This window comes from Elephantulus edwardii, unplaced genomic scaffold (genome assembly GCF_000299155.1).
Source record: "Elephantulus edwardii isolate Elephantulus edwardi_28Jun2011 unplaced genomic scaffold, EleEdw1.0 scaffold00153, whole genome shotgun sequence".
Taxonomy (NCBI): Eukaryota; Metazoa; Chordata; class Mammalia; order Macroscelidea; family Macroscelididae; genus Elephantulus; species Elephantulus edwardii.
The window spans coordinates 6,428,685-6,448,333 of record NW_006399903.1 but is presented as its reverse complement, the minus strand read 5'-3'; the positions used below and the strand labels follow the sequence as shown (position 1 = coordinate 6,448,333).

The window sequence follows — 19,649 nt, the reverse complement described above, 5'->3', positions numbered from 1 at the left end:
TTTCCCTGGTCTCCTGTGGTCATTGCACTGAGCCGGGACCCCAGTTCTCCTTCTAGAACATTCTTGTCAATATGGCCAAAAGTTGTGCTTGAATTTTTACCTTCTGATGAGGACAAGGCTTGCAGATCACAATGGAAAATGAAGGAATCTCACTTATTATTATTCAGAAAATACCTGGTGGTGAAGTGTGTAACTTACAGGGCTCTTAACCTGAAGGTTAGTGATTTGAATCTGCCCACTGCCCACTCAGAAAGAGCTAGGCAGTCTTCTGTAAATATTTGCAGCTTCAGAAACCCGCTGGCTAGAAGACCCCCGTCAGCTGTTGGTGGTTTTCCTGGCAGTGAATTTCTTGAGTGACTTGTGTAAGGACTTCCTGTCGTTGATTCTCGTTACTCTGTTAGCTTCCTTCTACTGTCCAGAGGATGGCACGTGGGCCACCGTGAGACTACAAATCCTTCGGCAAAATAAAAGCTAGGATGAAATGAATGCCTGGAAAGCAAATTTCTGTTTAGATTTTTCTGTCAGTATCTTTTCTAAAAGGATCTGCAGACTCCCTGGCATGTAAAGTCTCTGAGGCTCACTGCTGTTGATGCATTTCTGGCTCGGCTACCTTGTATCGATAGGGGCGTAATTCTTCACAGGAGGAGACTCTGTCCATCTCTGTCCCACGGAGAGGCTCGTGGATTCAAACTGGTGACTGTTAAGTCACATTTTAAATGCACTTTATCACCAGGGCGCCTGTAGAATTCCTATAGAATATTTGATTCCGCCTTCTTGGAGCCACTGAGACAAGGCCCAGAGTTTTACTTTGGGGTGTCTTGGGAGGCACGGGCCCTAACCCAGCGCTCACAGTGACCCGTCGCGGTCCTCAGGGACCCAGCAGACCTGCCATGTGGGGTTTCCTTGGGTGAAATCTTCACAGCGGCAGGGTACCGTGTCTCTCCTCCTACGGAGCTGCTGGTGGACTCTCACTTCAGGTTGTCTGCCTCTCTGTTGGCACCCAGATGTTTAACCACAGAGCCACCAGGGCTCCTGAGGGTCACCTTGAGTCCAGGTGCACCGGAATAAACACATAGCAGCCACCTCCCAACGTGTGTGTGTGTGTGTGTGTGTGTGTGAAGGCACTACACTTTAATACCTGGAGTTAAAGTATTACTCCATCCTACTCATGTCCTTGTCACTCTGGTGTGGTGGCGTAGCCCGTATGGTGTTGCTCTGCAAACCCAGGGGTGGCACCATTCTGGCAGTTCGAATCCCCCAGGAGGTTCTCAAAAGAAAGATGAGCAGTTTCCCCCCACCCGCCCCCACCCCGGTGAGATTTACAGCCTCCAAACTCCCACTGAAGGGTCAGCTGTGTGTCTCCTCCAGCTCCACAGCAACATCTTAAACTGAACGTGAACTTAGTCATTACTGGGACAACTTAACAATGCACTTCTGCCTTGATAAAAGTGGGGGCATGCCAAAACAACTAGCAGATGTCATCTCACCCCAGTAAGATTAGCAAACTTTAACAGAACAGCAAACAACAAATGCTGGCAAGGATGTGGAGAAACTGGAACTCTTATTCACTGTTGATGGGAGTGTAAAATGGTGCAACCACTGTGGAAAGCGATGTGGCGCTTTCTCAAAAAGTTGTAAATAGAGATACCATTTGACCCAGCAATTCCACTACTGGGAATAGACCCTAAAGAAACCATAACCGCCACCCAAGCAGATAATATGCACACCCATGTTTATCATGGTTTTGTTCACAGCAGCAAAGAGTTGGAAACCGCCCAAGTGCCCACCAACAAACAAATGGAAAGAGAAGCTGTGGTATATTCACACAATGGAATACTACATTGCATTGAAAACCAAAGAACTCATGAAATTATTATTCATAATGGGTGACCCTGGAGGACATTCTGCTGAGTGAAATACCTCAGTCACAATAAGACAAATACTGCATAGTGCCACTGTTGTAAAACATGACAGACATCAGGGTTGGGGGGGAACTAAGAAAAGAGGGGATTAATAATGTATACTGCATTGAAACAGATGAGGGAGAGAACTGTTTGAAAGGAATATACGATTAGGTATTATTTTCATGATGAGTTCAGAATAAGAGCTGCGTGGTGGAGTGGACTGGGGTGGGGATTGTGTAATAATGAAAGTTTGTTTTGTTTTGTTTTGACTTTTCAAAGAGAAAAAAACAACTGGGGAGAGGGGTGGGCAGGGAGGAAAATGTACAATGAATGAGTGGAAATCCAAAGTGTCTATAAATGTTCATTAAAATTTCAGCTAAAAAAAAGTGGAGGCATGCACATAGTTTAGAGGGGTTTCTGTTTGGTTTTTCTTTCTATAATTATATTTTATTAATTTTCATAAACATTTCTGGGATATTTGCGCACATTCTGTAGTTCTGAGCATTCTGCTGTTCCATAGATATTTCTCCCCTGTATGAAGTCCCTGGTACAAATGGCTGATGTAGTTGATCACCAACCAAAAGGCCTGAGGTCCACACCCACCCAGAGGCAGCCAAACCCCCCATAGGAGACCCTGTGAGGCAGAGCTCTGCTCTGACGTGTGCGGGGTCTGTACCTGTCAGTGTCACTTTGCTAGCAGCTGGTTTCAGCTTGGTTTATATTGTTGTTGTTATGTGCCATCGAGTCGTTTGCAACTCATAGCGGCCCTATGTACAACAGCCCTAAACCCTGCTCTGTCCTGTGCTAGTCGCATTGCCTCTGACACACCCATCCCGATTACCCCAGTCACTGAATCTGTCCACCTCATAGAGGGTTTTCCCCTCCTGCACTGTCCCTCTATTCTACCCAGCATGATGTCCCTCTCCAAAGACCTGTCTTTCCTTATAACATGTCCAAAGTATGTCAGACGAAGCCCCAGGAGTAGTCTGTACTCCTCCAAGGAGTATTCTGGTTTAACCCTCTCTAGGATGAATCTGTTTGTTTTCTTGGCAGTCCATGATACAATCAATACTCTTCTCCAGCACCACAGCTCATATACGCCTGTGTAAATAAACTCTTTGATCTTTTAAAAAGTGAGCCATTATGTAGTTGCCGCTTTACCTTGAGACAATACAGGTTTTTATAAATTGAATTATGAGTGTTTTTATCACTATCAGTCTGAAAAACACCATTAAAAAATGAAGTGCACACCATTTGAACCTAGAACAAAACTCACCTCTGTGGTTCCACTTTCAGCCAACTAGTAGGCAGTCCTGTCAGGTGACACCAGAGAATCACCCATGCCTTAGAGCCACGTAGAGCCAAAGAGCAGCATTTGCTGGAGGATGAGGCCCTGAAGACAGGAATGGCTAGGCTACATGGATTCATGGAAATGAGACTCACAGGGCAGGAGTGAGTAAAGTGTTATGTTGTGGGCATTGTCATTCACATTGTATAAAGCAAAGCAAAATGTGTCTGAATAGTTGAATAAGAAACCAGTTGGCTTTGTAAAAGTTTGATTGGAGTATTGAAAAGTGAAATGAATGTCTTCTAGACGGCGATGGAAGTGATGCAGTTCAGCAAGGAGGAGGTCCGGGAAGTCTTGAGGTTGCTCGCTGGTATATTACACCTCGGGAACATAGAGTTTATCACTGCTGGCGGGGCACAGGTCTCTTTCAAAACAGGTAAGATTGCTTCTTTCTGTCTCTCCCGCGTCTCTCCCTCTCCTAAAACCCTTTCCCTGCTTCCTGTTGTTGTGTCCCAACAAGTTAGAACCAAGCCATAGCCGGTCCTCCAAGGGGCTTTCAGAGGCAGTAAATCACACAGGAGGAGATTGCCCATCTTTCTCCTTTGGAGCAGCTGGTGGATTCAAACCACGTACCTTTGCACTGGCAGCACCATTCCTTTTCAGTAAGCCCCCACTAAGCGCCATGCTCATTCCTTGCTCAGTGAGTAGCAGCACCAGTTTACCATTTTCAGTCCTCAGAGGGAAAAAGGAGGGTTTCATGATAATGTTGTGAGGGGCCAGGAATGCGGTTCATGGAATGACTAAATGGTTATTCTCACATTGCCGTGTCCTCAACAATTCCTGTGCCTCTACTGTAGTTGATTTAGTGTGGATCTCTGGAAGACCAGCACAGAGGGTTAGGAAACATGTAAATACAATTGTATTGGAATGTTGTTGTGTGCCACAGAGTCGGAACCGACCCATAGCTGGCCCTCCAGCGGGTTTTCAGAAGCTGCTAGTTAATCGCATGGGAGGAGACTGCCTGAATACACCTGTTCATTTATGAACTGTCTGTATCTACGGTAACTGCAGAGTTTGGTGATTGAGAGTATGTTGGCTGCAAGAACTCAACCATTGATTCCATGGCTATGTCCAGAGAAAGTTTTCTTCCCCTTTACAGCTGCGGAGAGAAAATACAATCCTGATGGACTCACTCCTTTCTTCGTTTTATACCATGTACTGTTCCCTCGCTCTGTTTACACAGCTGCCTCTTGGTCTAGGTCTGGGCTTCTACTATGAGCACAATTAAGTGCTCTGAGATTCCCACTCTTCAAAATATGTGTTGTTGTTTTTGATTGCCTTTGAGTCGAGCACAGCTCATAGTGACCACGTGAACAAAAGGCCTGAAGCCCCTCTACAACCATTGACATTTATCAAAGTTCATAGAGTTTCCGGAGGCATGTTAGTAAGTGGATGCCACTCTTGCTTCCAAAGATAGATGATAGATAGATAGATAGATTTTATTTATATAAATAAATACTTTATTCAAGATCTATATATTTCTCTTCCTAGTGCAAGAGCTAGAGAGTTTTCACTTTTCTGACAGGAAATGTGAGGTAATACAGGTCAAAGTGTGAATAGCCATTGACTGGGATAGTGACTGTGTTTACCTCTTTACTGAGAAAGTAGGGAAATGCTTTAAAGTGGCAGTCTGAGCAAGAAAAGATAGATGTTGAAAAATATTGGGGATTGGCAGATAAGCCTCCCTGGTTTTTTCCTGAAAGACTAACAGCCAGGGAAGTCCCCTCACCCCCACCCCCAATACATAACCTCATTGAGAAGATGACCTGGCATGATGGTTAACACCCAGTTCTTCTTGTACCCCTCCCAGGTTCGTAGCCCCTAACAACCACATACTGCATCCATAGAAGCTGATTTATTTTTTAATTCTTCCTTTTTATTTTTTTTATACTTGTTAAATTCATATACATTGTTTTTCATACTTGATCTTTCCTCTTTCCTTTACCCACCCCTCCCTCCACCCATCAAATTGTGTGATCTTATAATTAAGCACACACACACACACCCTTGGATCCTTGTACTCATTCTACAATAATGGTCTTATACAGATTGAGTTAGTTCATCCAGCGTAATGCTCTCCAGTCCCTCCCGTATTAGGTAGTAATTTACAAAATCATTGCTCCTGCGTCCTGCATAGTACTCCACTGTCTGAATGTACCATCATTTCTCAATCCATTCTATTATGTTTGGGCATTTGGGCTGTTTCCTTGTTCTTGTGATGGTGAGTGACGCTGTTATAAATACTGGTGTACAAGTCTCCATTTGTGCCTCAGTAAAACTGAATTCCGGGTTTAAAGATGTCTGACGGCAGTCATGTGTCATTTGGCATTCAAAGGTGGAGAGTTGTCGAAAGAGAGGAAGACCCTCCACCAGGTAGATCGATACAGTGACCGCAGCAGTGGACGTCAGTGTGTCAGGGCCTGTGAGGATGAGGCAGGATAGGACAGCGTTCAGATCTGTTGTTCTTAGGGTTGCTGGGAGTCACTCTCTACCCTACAGCACCTAACAACAATAAGGACAGTCATTTGGGACCTCATCCAGCGAGTCTAGGGCAAGGTGCAGTGTAAAATCTCTCAATATCCTTAAACAGCAGCAGGACCCCAGGCCCCAAAGAGCTTTTGTGTGTGTGTGAATTATTACTCTGCCAGTGCTAACCATGTTAGAAATTGACGTTTGATGTACTTTATAAACACTTAATTCACATAAAAATATGCCCCAAAGAGACCATAACTGCCACCCAAGCTTATCACCCATGTTTATCATGGCTTTGTTCACAATAGCAAGGAGTTGGAAACAACCTAAGTGCCCATCAACAAATGAATGGATAGAGAAGCTCTGGTGTATTCACACAATGGAATACTATGCTGCATTGAAAAACAAGGAACTCATGCAATAGTATTCCAAATGGGTGACCCTGGAGAACATTATGCTGAGTGAAATATCTCAGTCACCAAAGGACAAATACTGCATGGTGCCACTGTTGTAAAACGACACTGACATCAGGGTTGGGGGACAGACTGAAGAAGATGGGATAAATAATATATACTGCATTGAAACAGATGAGGGAGAAAACTGTTTAAAAGGGATATGTGATTAGGTATTTTTGTCATGACGGGTCCAGAATGAAGGCTGCATAGTGGAGTGGACCTGGGGGGAGGGATTGTAAAACAAGGAAAGAATTTTTCTTTTACTTAGAAAAGTACAACGATGAATGAATGGAAATCCAAAAGTCTCTGTAAATTTTCATTAAAATTAATAATAAAAAAATTGAGGAAAAAATAATTGTAATAAACACATTGCCTATTAAAATAAATATTTTTGTGTTTAAAAAGTGCATTTCCAAGTTTTAAAGAATCTTTGTCGGGGGCTCTGGGTCCTCACCTGTCCTCTCCTTCATCGCCAGCTCTGGGCAGGTCTGCGGAGTTACTGGGCCTCGACTCAACACAGCTCACAGACGCGCTGACCCAGAGATCAATGGTCCTCAGGGGAGAAGAGATCCTCACGCCCCTCAGTGTCCAGCAGGTACGCACTCGGCCATCAGCCAGGGACCTCTCGGAGACCAGATAGCACCTGGTTACTGACATGAAATTGGACAATCGTTGGCTCCCCTGTTCGGTGCCTCCTCTGACCCACGCAGGTCAGGATGGGCTTGCTGCCCCCGCAGCTGTTGGCCGGTGACATCCTGAAGTCTCCTTCTCCTCACCCCCAGGCAGTGGACAGCAGGGACTCCTTGGCCATGGCACTTTATTCGAGATGCTTCGAGTGGGTAATTAAGAAGATTAACAGCAGGATCAAAGGCAAAGATGACTTCAAATCCATTGGCATTCTCGACATCTTTGGATTTGAAAACTTTGAGGTATGTTTCAGAAAAGTAGGTCCTCTACTTTCTTGTCTTACGTTTGTCAGCTGCTGTAGACACATCTCTGGAAATACACATTGATCTTTTTTTTCCTGGGGGTTATTTTTTTTTCACCCTTTCTTTTCTCTTTCTACATATCAGTGATGATACGAAAAACACCTGTTTTTTAAATTTTTTATTATTCTTAATTTTAATGAAAATTTACAGAGATTTTGGATTTCCATTAATTCATTGTTACACTTTTCTCCCTGCCCACCCTTCCCCTCCAGTTCATTCTTCTTTGAAAAGTAAAAGAAAAATTCTTCCATTGTTAAACAATCCCCACCCCCCCATGTCCACTCCACTGTGCAGCCTTCGTTCTGGACTCATGTCGTGACAATAATACCTAATCATGAGTGTTGTATAGTAACATTTATAATTATACTGTTTTAATGTTATTAATACTATCAAGTTGTGAAATAAATACAAATTAAACTTTTGCAATTCAAAATGGATGCTGTGAAAATATAGAACTCATCTCGTTAAAGTGTAACAGAAGAAATGGACCTCATCTCTCTATCAATGTCCTATACTATTTCTGATGAAAGCAACCAGTGAAAACCACATTGATCAAATAGGAAAAAATAGTTAAAATCTTTTGTAAATTTGTCTTAATTGATTGTAAGTATTTATAGGGGTTTTTTTTAAATTTTTATTTCCTGTTGACAGACACAGTGAAAAAAGGATTTAGGAAAATGCAAAAAATAGCAATGAAACAGAAAAAAAAACCACAACACAACCCACCTGTTGACTGTTTTCTCCCTTAGGTTAACCACTTTGAGCAGTTCAATATAAACTATGCAAATGAGAAGCTTCAGGAATATTTCAACAAGCATATTTTTTCCTTAGAACAACTGGAATATAGCAGGTAACATTCGTGGAATTCCATTCCATTTCATTTTTGTTTGTTTGCGTCCTTAAACCGGCAGTGAGAGGAGATTGCTTGGAAGTCAGGTTTGCACTGAGTTTGCCAGCTTCTTTTTTTCCACAGGGAAGGATTAGTGTGGGAAGATATTGACTGGATTGACAACGGGGAATGCCTCGACTTGATTGAGAAGGTAGCGTATTGTCAGAGCCTGGCTCTGGTCCCTGGGGTCGCCAGCTGAGCTGATTCATCGTTAAGGAAACAAAGCAGCTTGTGCGAACACGCACATCAAAGCTGTGAACAGTTTCTAACACAATGGGCCGTTTGGAAACACAAATGTTCATGTGAGGGTTTGGATTTAAATCCTTGGCCTCTTCAGACTTCATTGTTTCATCGGAGTCTGTATTTCAGAATCCACATGTGCGAATTGGCTTCACCTAGATTTCACTTGGCATCAGACGCCTTCCCAGTGCCAACAGGAGGTTTGCCAATCATATGCATTACAAAATTGCAAGTAGGGGTGTAGATTTTTAATTTCTTTGAATTCACTGGATTCCTCAGTAGCACGTCCCATAAACCACTTAACTTGATAAGAGATTAGGCAGGAAGGGAGCTTAAAAGAAAATGTTTGAACGGCGTTCGTTTAACTTGCAATTCATGGAGACTTCTGAATCTTTCCTGTTCTAGAAACTTGGCCTCTTGGCCCTTATCAACGAAGAAAGCCACTTCCCCCAGGCCACCGACAGCACCTTGTTGGAGAAGTTACACAATCAACACGCTGTATGTCCTACCCTGGGGATTCTTTGTTCTGGCAGCCGAGCGGGTCTGTGGGTTAAGATTTCTGTTTCTATAGGGGAGTTCTGGTGGCCTAGTGGCAAGAAGCTGCATTGCAATCCCAGAGGCTCATGGTTCAAATCCACCAGATTCTCTGCCGGGGAAGGAGGGACAATCTTCTCCAGTACCAGTCAGATCCGATTTGACAGTACACACGCAAAAATAAATATTAAAGATTGCTGTTTCTGTTAGATGCCCCCTGGTCCTGCTCCATCCCCACAGACACTGCTGTGCTATAGACCGTTGCCGCAGACACCACACCAGCCGTCTGCTTGAGACACGTCTTTCTTTCATTGACGTTTAGCTTCCTGGGGCGTATCTTAGGGCCCTGGGTCCCTCATGACTGCATGTTCAAAGTGTGGAAGACGAGGCACCACCATTCTCACATCTAACAGCATTTAACCTTTCTTCTTCTAAGATGTGTTTTCTCTTTTATCAGTCCACGTTATAGTAGACATTCTTCTCTGGCACCACAGTTCAAGAGCATCAGTTCTTCAGTTTTTCTTAGTTATTGTCCTACTCTCAAATGCCTGTGAGGCTATTGAAAATAGCAATTTTGTTAGTAAATTGAGATTACTTACAAGGTATTTCAGAGCTGCTGGTCCTGCTGTATCACCTACATTGAGGTGTTTTTTTATTTTTCTGTTTTGGTTTTTGTTTCTTTTTTTTTCCTCCAAACCAAATTCCTCTGTTGAAGGTAAGCTGAAAAACTATGGGCTACTTCTCAGAATATGTTCAGACTTCGTTCATCAGAACAGAATGTAGACTGTTTAACATGAATTGTGTTAGGTAAATTTGCTTTCAAGGTCCTCTTCAGAGTACTGAGAAGAATGATGTCAGTCTAGAGACTAAGGTGTGCCTGATCCAGGCCATGGTCTTCCCAGTTACTTACTATGCATCAGGGGTCTAGACAGTGAGTAAGGATGATAGAAGAAGAATCAATTCCTTCGAGTTGTGGTGCTGGAGAAGAGTCTTTAACGTACCATGGACTTCCAAGAAAACAATTAGGTCTGTCTTAGAGACAGTAAAACCAAGTTTCTCCTTGGAGGCTAGGATTTTGAAGCTTTGTCTCGCATACTTTGGTCACATAGCCAGGAGGGACCTGTCCTTGGAGAAGGACATCATGCTCGGAAGGGTGGAGGGACAGCACAGGAGAGGAAGACCCTGGATGAGATGGATTGATACAGTAACTGGGGTGATGGCAGTTGGTGTGTCAGAGTCAATGAGACTGGCTCAGGACAGGGCAGGGTTCAGAGCTGCTGTACATAAGGTCGTTATGGTTTGCAGGCAACTTGATGGCACATAACATCATCCTTCTGTCGTGACTCTGGTTATGCAGTGGCTAAAGCAGTCAGCTGCTAACCACAAAAGGCTGTGGTTTGAACCCACTAGCTGTTGTGCCCGAGAAGGAGGAGACTGTGTTCCCCGTCTGTCGTGTTTCATTTTCACTGTAGGCAGGCCCATGGAAACAGGAAAGTGAAATGAAGTCTCTGCCTTTGTTTCTAGAACAACCACTTTTACGTGAAGCCCCGAGTAGCAGTCAACAATTTTGGCGTGAAACACTACGCTGGAGAGGTAACTTGTTAGGGGTAATGCTCTGGGGGGGCCCCCACAGACCTGCAGAAAGGCAGTGTCTTCGTCACAGCCAGTTCCCAGTGTGCCGAGCTAGTGTCTGGGGGGTTGCTGTAGCTGTGAGAGGGATTGCTCCGGTCTGCACTGTTCTCTCATTTCCCTTTCCACTCTCGGTTTTGTTTTTAAAACAAGGTACACTATGACGTGCGGGGGATCTTGGAGAAGAACAGAGACACCTTTCGAGATGACCTCCTCAACCTCCTGAGAGAAAGCCGGTGAGTGGTCTCCCTCGAAAACCAAGCCCACATCCTCGGCCACTGGCCCTGAGACCCAACCACACAAAGTGGGACTGGCCCGTAAGGTTTCCAGGGCTGTAATCTGTACAGATTACCTCATCATCTTTCCTTAGAGCAGCTGGTGAATTCAAACTACTGACCTCCTGGTTAGGAGCGGAAGCCTTGACTACTTCACCTTTGATTAGTTAGTCATTAGCTTGACTGCACCTCCTTAGAGAAGTAATTAGCAAGTGGATCAATATTTGTACCAGTTCTGTTCATTCTCAAATGGAGAAAGAAACTTGGTTTAAAATCTTCTGTGAATGGTAATTCATCACACACTAAGACAGAAAATAATTCATTGTAGCTCTAGGTACCGTAATAAGAGGGGTTGAGGCAGGGGCCGTAGGTACAGCAGGGGTGTGGTGGGGCGGGAGCCGGAGCAGCGGGGTTCTGTACAGTCAGGAGCAACGCCCTGGTACTTCACAGCCCTTCTAAGAAGAGGCTTCACAAATTACCTCTAGTCCTTATAGAAATTCTGCAGGAGGTAAGTGCCATTTCTAATCCCATTCTGCAGATGAAGAAACTGCGGCTCGAAGCAGTTAAGTGATTTGTCTGAAACCTAATGGTTCGTGAGTCTGAGAGGGTGGTGACCTGGTTGGTTTTGTTTGGGACTCTGAGATCTTAATCATGGTATCCGGCTTTCTCCCCAGCAAGCATTCTGCTTACATGGCTTTTACAGTTAAACGGATATTGTTGTTGTTGTTGTGTACCATCGAGTTGGAACTAGCCCATAGCTGACCCTCCAGCGGGTTTTCAGAAACAGTACATCTCACAGGAGGAGATCTGTCCATCCTTCTCCTGCGGAGCAGCTGGTGGATTCGAACCACATGCCTTTAGGATTGCGGCACAGTTTCTTACCACTCGGCCACCAGATTTTTAGGACCACATGTTTCTACCTACAGTTGTTAAGTCAGAACCGACTCATAGCTGACCCTCCGGCGGGTTTTCAGAGGCAGCACATCTCACAGGAGGAGATTACCCATCTTTGTCCTACAGAGCAGTTGGTGGATTTGAACATGTGCCTTTGGCTTGGCAGCACAGCCCCCAACCCCTAGGCCATCAGAGCCATGCCTCTACTTACCAAGAAATGTCCTGAAAAATAAGCACCCCGTAAATCTGCTAGAATGTTCAGATTGTATCAGTTTCTTGTTCCACGTGTGAACCCCGATACTGTTGTTAGACGCCCTCAGGTCAGTTCCCTGTCATCACGACTCCGTGTACAACACAGAGCAGAATCCCCCGTCCTGGGCCACCCTCACAGTGTTGCTGGGCCTGAGTTGGTTACTGCAGCCCCTCCGTCAGCCTGTCCTTTGGGAGTCTCCCTCTTTTTTTGCCAATCTTCTGCTTTCCCGAGCATGACATCCTGCTCCAGGTGCTGGCCCCTCCTGACAGCATGTCCAAAAGCTGGGAGATAAAACCTCACTCTCCTCAGAATTCTAAGGAATAATTTAACTCTTATTTTTCACAAGGCATACTTCTTTGTACATGGCAATCCCTGTATAGTCTGTAATCTTTGCCAATACCATAGTACAAAGGCATCAATATGTAATATGCTTTAATTCTTAAATGTTGCTTCCATGACAGTCGATGGTCGATCCAAGTAAGATGAATCGATCACTTCAATCACTTCTCCATCTGTGATGGTGCCGGCTGGTCCATCTGTGAGGATCTTGTTTTCTTAGTGTTGAGGTGGAATCCACACTGAAGGCTGTAATCTGTGATCGTCAGTAAGTGCCTCAGGTCTTCATTTCCTGCAGGCAAGGTTGCTATGTCACCTCCCTTCGAACTTGATGCCATGTTCCTCTTCGGAGAGCCCAGATTCCTGCATTATTTTCTCAGTATACAGACTGAATAGGGATGGTGGAGGTAAACAAGGAGGTAAAAAAAAGGCCTGTCCTTGAAAAATCAGTTTCAGTGTTTGTGTCAGACCCATGGTGAATCTGTAACAAAATAAAACATTTTAGTGCAGGTACATCTGGGAAATATTGGTGGTTCAATTCCAGACCACAGCAATAAAAGAGAATATTTCAAACAATAACTTGACTTCCCCCTACCTTTTTCTTTTTTTTTTTTTTTTTCTTTCTTCCCAGTGCATGTAAAAACTACTGCACTGGAGTTTATTAAAAAGGACCTCTGGTAGCACAGTGCATTGCATGTTGAGCTGCTCCCTGAAAAGTCAATAGTTCAAACCCACCAGCTGGTCCTAACCAGAGAGCTGGGTAACCTCCTCCCATAAAGCCTCCCGGGCTTGGACACCCATTGGGACACTGCTATGAGTTGGCACTGACTCAGCGGCAGTTGATTTTGAATTGTTTTTTGCATAGTCTGTTAGATGTGTGTTTTATTTGGAAATTATACAATGATGAATGTATCTTTTTTTAAAAGCAAACTAGGTGGGTAGGGAGTGAAATGTGCATCAATAATGAATGAAAAATCCAGCTGTTCTCTACACTTTTGTTAAAAATCACAATTAAAAAATTTAAAAAAATATTCGTTTGAAATAATGTGAAAATTACAGAAATGTGACACAGCCAAGCAGGTGAACACATACTCTTGGAGGGTGGCTTTGGTAGCCATGCTGTGTGCAGCATTGCCACACACTCTGGATTTGTAGAAAACGCTGTACCCGTGGGGCACGGAGTGCAGGGAGCTCACGCAGTGGGTCTGAGACGTGCTGCTGCCCAGGTGTTGTCTGTGGGCTGGGAAGGGAGGACCAGGAAGTGCCCAGGTGTTCGGCCTCCCTCTCAGGCAGGTGTGGGTTTGGAGCCGAGGGAGTGGTGTGAGCTTGTTGTTGAGTGCCTTCAGGTGAGCTCCAGCTCACAGGGACCCAGGTCCAACAGAGTGAGCCCCTGCCCAGGCCTGTGCCGTCCGCAACAGTCTCTACTGTGCCGGAGCCATTGTCACTGTGTCATGTGTCAGTCCTTGTATCACTGTGTCAGTCATTCTCCCTCAGTCAGTGTCTCCTTCCCCCTACTCTCTACCCCCGTCCCCCTCTCCCCCTCCCCCTTTCTCTACTCTCTCCTCTCTCTCTCCCCCCTCCCTTTCTCCCTCTCCTCCCCCCCTCTCTCTCCATCTCTCTCTCTCTCTACCGCTCTCTCTCTCTGATGCTCCACATTTCCCAGCTCAGTTTGCCCACTACGAGTGACCTTGCTGGTACTTGAGACGCTGGTGGCACAGTTTTTAGCATCCCAACCACACATGGGTCGCCATTCACTGCATACCAGGCTTCACTTTCAGCCTTTTGCTTTGCATGCTTTTATTTCATGCTTACTGTACATCAGAGAGCTGGACGATGACTAGGGATGGTAGAAGGAGAATTGATGCCTTTGAGCTGTGGTGCTAGAGAAGAGTGTTGAATATACCATGGACTGCAAAGAGAACGAACAGGTTTGTCTTGGAGAGGGTGAAGCTGGGCGGCACCATGGAGGCAAGGATTCTGAGGTTTCGTCTGACATACTTTGGACATGTTGCAAGGAGGGGCCAGTCCTTGGAGAGGGACACCATGCTTGGGAGGGTGGAGGGACAGTGCAAGAGATGAAGACCCTGGGTGAGATGGATTGACTCAGTGACTGGGGTATTGGGGGTAGATATGTCAGAAACAATGAAATTGGGTAAGATAGAGCAGGGTTCAGAGCTGTTGTACATAGCGTCTCTGTGAGTCACAGCCACTCGACAGCACATTACAACTGTAGCCCTATGGGGAAAATTTTGAAATTACTCCCATATTTCTCAGAAGGAGAAACCAAGGCTGACAGTGAGGTCCAGCATCTTTCCACATAGCGCAGCTAGAAAGTGACAGAGCTAGGATTTGAACCCTGGGTTGTCACATTCCAGCGTGAATGAGCCTCGGTAATGCAGCTCTGTTACCTGGTTGAACTTTTACAAGTTCTGTGTGATGGGCAGAATGGGTAATATCTCTCATCTGTCGGTAGAAGGAGGCCTGCCACAAAGTGGTTAAAGTGTTCCGCAGCTAACCAGAGGTCAGCAGTTCGAACCCACCAGCCGCCCCACAGGGTGGAGGATAAGGGAGTCTGTTTCCCTTTCTCTTTCCTAAAGGTTACAGTCATTGGGCAGTTCCACTGTGTGCTTCTGTTCCTATGAGTTGGAATTGACTCGATGACAGTGAATGTAGCTTTTTTAGACAGACAAGGAGCATGGAAGCTCATGTGAGTCTCTAGAAGACACAGCGCTTCTAAGTGGGGTCCCACCTTGAGCCACTGTCACCCGTGCCTTGCTCCTCAGCGTAGTTCAGCACGTCAGGACGTGGGTGTTTTTTCAGTGCCTGCAGCCCTTTGGCAGTGCTGGGTTTGAAACCTTCGGGAGCTATCTCGACTCTTCCAAACCTCAGAGTATTACTTTCAATTATCAGTGGGAAAATGCTGCATAATTACAGTCCTCCAGCAGTTAATGATGGGGTGTGCACACCCCGCGAGCCGCCGCCTCCTTCCTCTCGCAGGTTCGACTTCATCTATGACCTATTTGAGCACGTCTCCAGCCGCAGTAGCCAGGACACCCTCAAGTGCGGAAGCAAGCACCGGCGGCCCACGGTCAGCTCACAGTTCAAGGTGAGTGACCACAGTGGCCCCGAGGGGCTGACGCTCCCGCCGGGGCTCAGGACCAGAGAGGGCTTGGCTTCCTATGAGCGCCTCAGCATACTCTGCTTTTTATATCTTGCCTTTAAACATGATAGTTCTGTTGAAATTGGAAAATAATTTTGAGACTTCATCTTACAGACTTTGGCCATGTTGCCAAGAGGGACCAGTCTTTGCAGAAGGCTGTCATCCTTAAGGGTGGAGGGACAGCACAGGAGAGGAAGACCCCAGATGAGATGGATTCACACAGTAACTGGGGTAATGAGGGTAGGTGTGTCAGAGACAGTGAGATTAGCTCAGGATAGAGCATTGGGTCACTATGAGTCATAGTCCACTCAACCGTACACAACAACTCTTGAAATGAAACACACATCCTTGTTCTGAAAGAGGAGAACGTGGTAGTTCTTTTGTACAAAGCAGTATACTTTTAGCAAGCTACTTACTCTAAACTGGGGCAAAACCCATTCTTCGGAAGGGTGAGTTTGGCCTTTTGGGGGTCGCGCTGGTGTGAATGTAGACGTTCGTATGAAAATAGGATTCATTGCCTCCTCTATCTGTGTAAATGTATAGGTGTAAATTGAGCGGTTTATTAATTTCTTCCTCCGTCTGGTGTGAATTTAGAGGTTTTTGTGAGAGTAGGGTGACTGTCTTCCCCTCTCTGGATTTTTGCCCTTTCCCAGCTGTGTTTACATTGTCATGTCTAGGAATGACAGCTGTGGGCCGTGGACATGATTGATGCGGCCTACCTCGTCCAGATGTTCAGAAAGAGGGAGCTGGAGGAGCGTTTATGTTTGCAGTGTAAACATGAAAGCATTTTGTGGAGTTTCAAGCTGGAGTGAACACAGACCATTTCCCTGACGTTCCCGCTTGGCTTTCCCCTCAGGAAATCTTAGCGTGACGGGAAGCCGGAGGGGAGGCTCATCAGCGAGCAGACATCTAAGAAATTCTTCTGGGAGGTCTCTTCCACGTAGCTCCTCTCAGATGAGAGACTGGTATCTAGTGCTCTGCAAGGTCCAGAGTGGTGTGTTGTAGGAGGGGACCCATGTACCCACCAGCATGGCACACAGGACCCAGATAGACAAGAGGAATAGCCAGCACTTAAAATCCTTATTTATGTGCCAGGATTTATCCACCAGTGTGGCACACAGGACCCAGATAGACAAGAGGAATAGCCAGCACTTACAGATCCTTATTTATGTGCCAGGAGTTGAACTAATCACTTTTTTAGCGTTATCTATTTATGCCTCACACCAGCTTACGACTCTATATAATTGTTTCCACTTTGCAGCTGATGCAGTGGAGATTTAGAAACCCCCTCAATCCCTGAGAGCACAGAGGCGAGGATATGAACCTGTTTGTCATTCTTAAAGCCTAGGCTCTTCATCTCCCACTGGAGACATTCTGTCTGCTTTTTCTAGAAAGTCGTTGTCGCCTGGAGATTGATGTCTGCAAGGCTTTGTAGACAAGTAGGATTTAAATTTGATGGAGAAAAATGGGAATGGATCAAAGCTGGTGGACCTTCTAGGGAGATGCACTAGGCAAAGGGGTGTGAAGGCAGAACTGTGCACTGTGTTTTCCGGAGCCCTGTGGAGTCTCCAGATTGGCCCAGCTGGCCAAGGTCCTATAAGGCACTGAGCGGGAACCAAATCAGAAGGGCCGGGACCACCAGCACAGTTTACTATCTGTAAGACGTTCAACTTTCAGAGAAGTGACTCTCAACGCAGGGTTAGAGATAGCTACCGTTGGGGAAAATCCGCAGGAGGGTCATCTGTGGGTTGGTTCCAACTGACAGTACCCAACAATGCAGTTACTTTAACAAAAATCAAACAAACAAATAAAAAATGGTCAGGAGAGGAAGAGTAGAAAGAAAACCAGTAGATTCAAAGAGACTTAAGAGACTTACATGCCACCCATTGCATTGTCTGAGACGGTTGAAAAATTGTCCCAATGATCTTAAAGAATTGTTCTGTTGTTTGAGGCATGGTGCCGTTGTGGTCACACGTGTGGATTTTACAGTGTTAAACCATGTATCCGTTAGCAATGCACATGGAAATAGTGGCAGGTGATGCTACCCCGATGTCTAGGATGAGGGCTGGGAATGCTCAGACCAGGAACCGAGACTCAGGGCAAGGGTGTGTCGGCTGTACTCCATGGGAAAAATTCTCCATGATTTAAAAGGAACAAAGGAGAAGAGAGAGAAAAGATAGTACTGTAGTGACTGGTCTTCAGCCTCAGTCATGTCTGCTGATTTGGAGAAGACCGTGAGGGATTATGTATCTAGGACCAGAGAATCGCTGGCTTCCTCAAAACAGCACTATCTCCAGAGCTCATCCTATTTAGGACCCCCCACGCCAGAGTCGAGCTGAGCTCCACCAGGTTTTCCATGGCTGGCTTTCCAGAAATTGAGCACCAGGCCTTTCTTCCTAGTGTTCTCTGTGTAGACTTAAACCATCAACCTTTGAATTAGCAGTTGAGCACTTTGACCACACAGGGACATCAAGTCCTGCTGTAGGTTCCTATCTCTATAGAAACGCTGAATTAAGAGTAAGTACAATAAGAGGGAGCTCTGGTGGCCTACTGATAAGATGGGCACTGCATTCCCAAAGGTACAGCGTTCAAACCCACCAGCTGCTCTGTGTGAGAAGGATGGGTCTCTGAAAACCCACTGGAGGGTCTGCTGTGATTCGGTTCTGACTGGACAGCACACAGCAATAGCAAGAGGGCAGATACTCTCCTGCATGTCTGTGCTAAGCAGTAAATATTCTAGGGGTGTTTTTGTTATTAGGCAGAATATTTGGGGGGTTTTGTTGTTTTGTAAAAAGCGGTGTCAGCATGAAGAATGGTAAATTGCTTTTGCACACTGCAAAATGACTTACGTGACAGTATGTTGCATTGTCGTTTAGTTCGTTTTCTATCAGAATAGCATCGTTGAAAGACAGTCTTGACTGTTAGTGCTGGGTTTACGCAGTTTTCTTTTCGGTGGCTGAGTCTCTTGGGAAGTGCTTAGGGTTTTGAGAGACAGAAGGAACAGCATACGCCCTAGGAGATGAAATCAGAAATCTTCTTTTTCCTTCCCCAGGACTCGCTGCATTCCTTGATGGCCACGCTGAGCTCCTCGAACCCTTTCTTTGTTCGCTGTATCAAGCCAAACGTGCAGAAGGTAAGACTGCTGAAGCTCTTGGACCAGAAGCGTGAGGACGCAGCCGGCCGGGCTGGTGACTCCCTTACGCGCTTGCCCTGTGACTGGTTGGAAAAGTGTCTGGAGTTACTCTAGTTCAGCATTAACTGGACAAGTCCTCTCTGCCGCTTGGTTCTGTTCAGCTGCTTTTGGTGATGTTATTACATTTTAGAGAAATTGGTTGTTTAAAAAAAATGCCACCAAAACTTTTTGAAGCCTTCAAATGTTTAGAGCATTCGGTACAAAATCCCCGATTAAGCTTGATTGGCAGACCTTTCTGAAGAAGAAATCATGGCTGTCTCTTCTCTAGAGAGGGAGAGGGAGAGAGTGAGTGAGTGAGAGTGTGTGTGTGTGTGTGTGTGTGTGTGTGTGTGTGTGTGTGTCTGATACTTGTGTATTGTTTTGTCTCGCTTTGTTGTAAAATAGGATTCCAAGGAGTAACACTGCATTTTAAGTGCTCTGAAGCATTGGCTGTGATCTGCTGGAACCTCTTATAAGGCTGTTGTCCTGCACTGTAAAGTCCAGGGGACTACGGGACCGCAGCTTTCTAATGCCCCCTTCTCACTGGACACATGAGACTCTAAAGTGGGGTAACAGTCTCATTTGGGGAAGCCGAGGCTTTATGGCACACTGGCTCCTAGTGGAGTGAGTTGAAGTTCATGTGGTTCCAAGCATGGACAGCATGAAAGTGTGATCCTCCTACGAAGTGTGACCCGATTATGCTACCAAGAGGCTTGGGTTCGATTCCGGTCACCTTGCTGATTATAGGTGCCACCTTTGATTTCCAGTCACTGTGACTTCTCATTACTGGTTTAACCGCATTCTCGTACAGAATCGGTCTTCTAGAAAGATGGGATTGGGTGCTTTTTCATAAAGAGGAATCAGTTTGGTTTGTGCCTTTACTGTGAGGTGCAGTGATCAGATTTTGGTATTTGTATGGATGAGATTACTGTGTGAGACAGAAATCTCCAACAAGTTCATTCCCAATACCGCGCCTGTTTTAGTAGTGTGAAAGGTAACCTGTCTTTTCTGTAAAAGTGGCCACATAATCAAGACATCACACCCCCCCTTTTTTTTTTAATGCCACTGTTGTAGAATGAGGCTGGCATTGGGGTGGGGG

General features: G+C 45.5%; 1 protein-coding gene across 1 annotated transcript in view; it reads left to right on the top strand.

The window, feature by feature from the left end:
- MYO10 (myosin X) overlaps positions 1–19,649 on the top strand; it is a 225,616-nt gene that overhangs the window by 107,901 nt on the left and 98,066 nt on the right. Inside the window, exons 9-18 of the mRNA XM_006895013.1 lie at positions 3,499–3,628; positions 6,656–6,774; positions 6,962–7,108; positions 7,918–8,018; positions 8,142–8,208; positions 8,703–8,795; positions 10,356–10,424; positions 10,614–10,696; positions 15,216–15,324; positions 18,431–18,511. Of these exons, the coding sequence (XP_006895075.1) occupies positions 3,499–3,628; positions 6,656–6,774; positions 6,962–7,108; positions 7,918–8,018; positions 8,142–8,208; positions 8,703–8,795; positions 10,356–10,424; positions 10,614–10,696; positions 15,216–15,324; positions 18,431–18,511 (999 nt within the window). The remainder of the gene's footprint in view (positions 1–3,498; positions 3,629–6,655; positions 6,775–6,961; positions 7,109–7,917; positions 8,019–8,141; positions 8,209–8,702; positions 8,796–10,355; positions 10,425–10,613; positions 10,697–15,215; positions 15,325–18,430; positions 18,512–19,649) is intronic.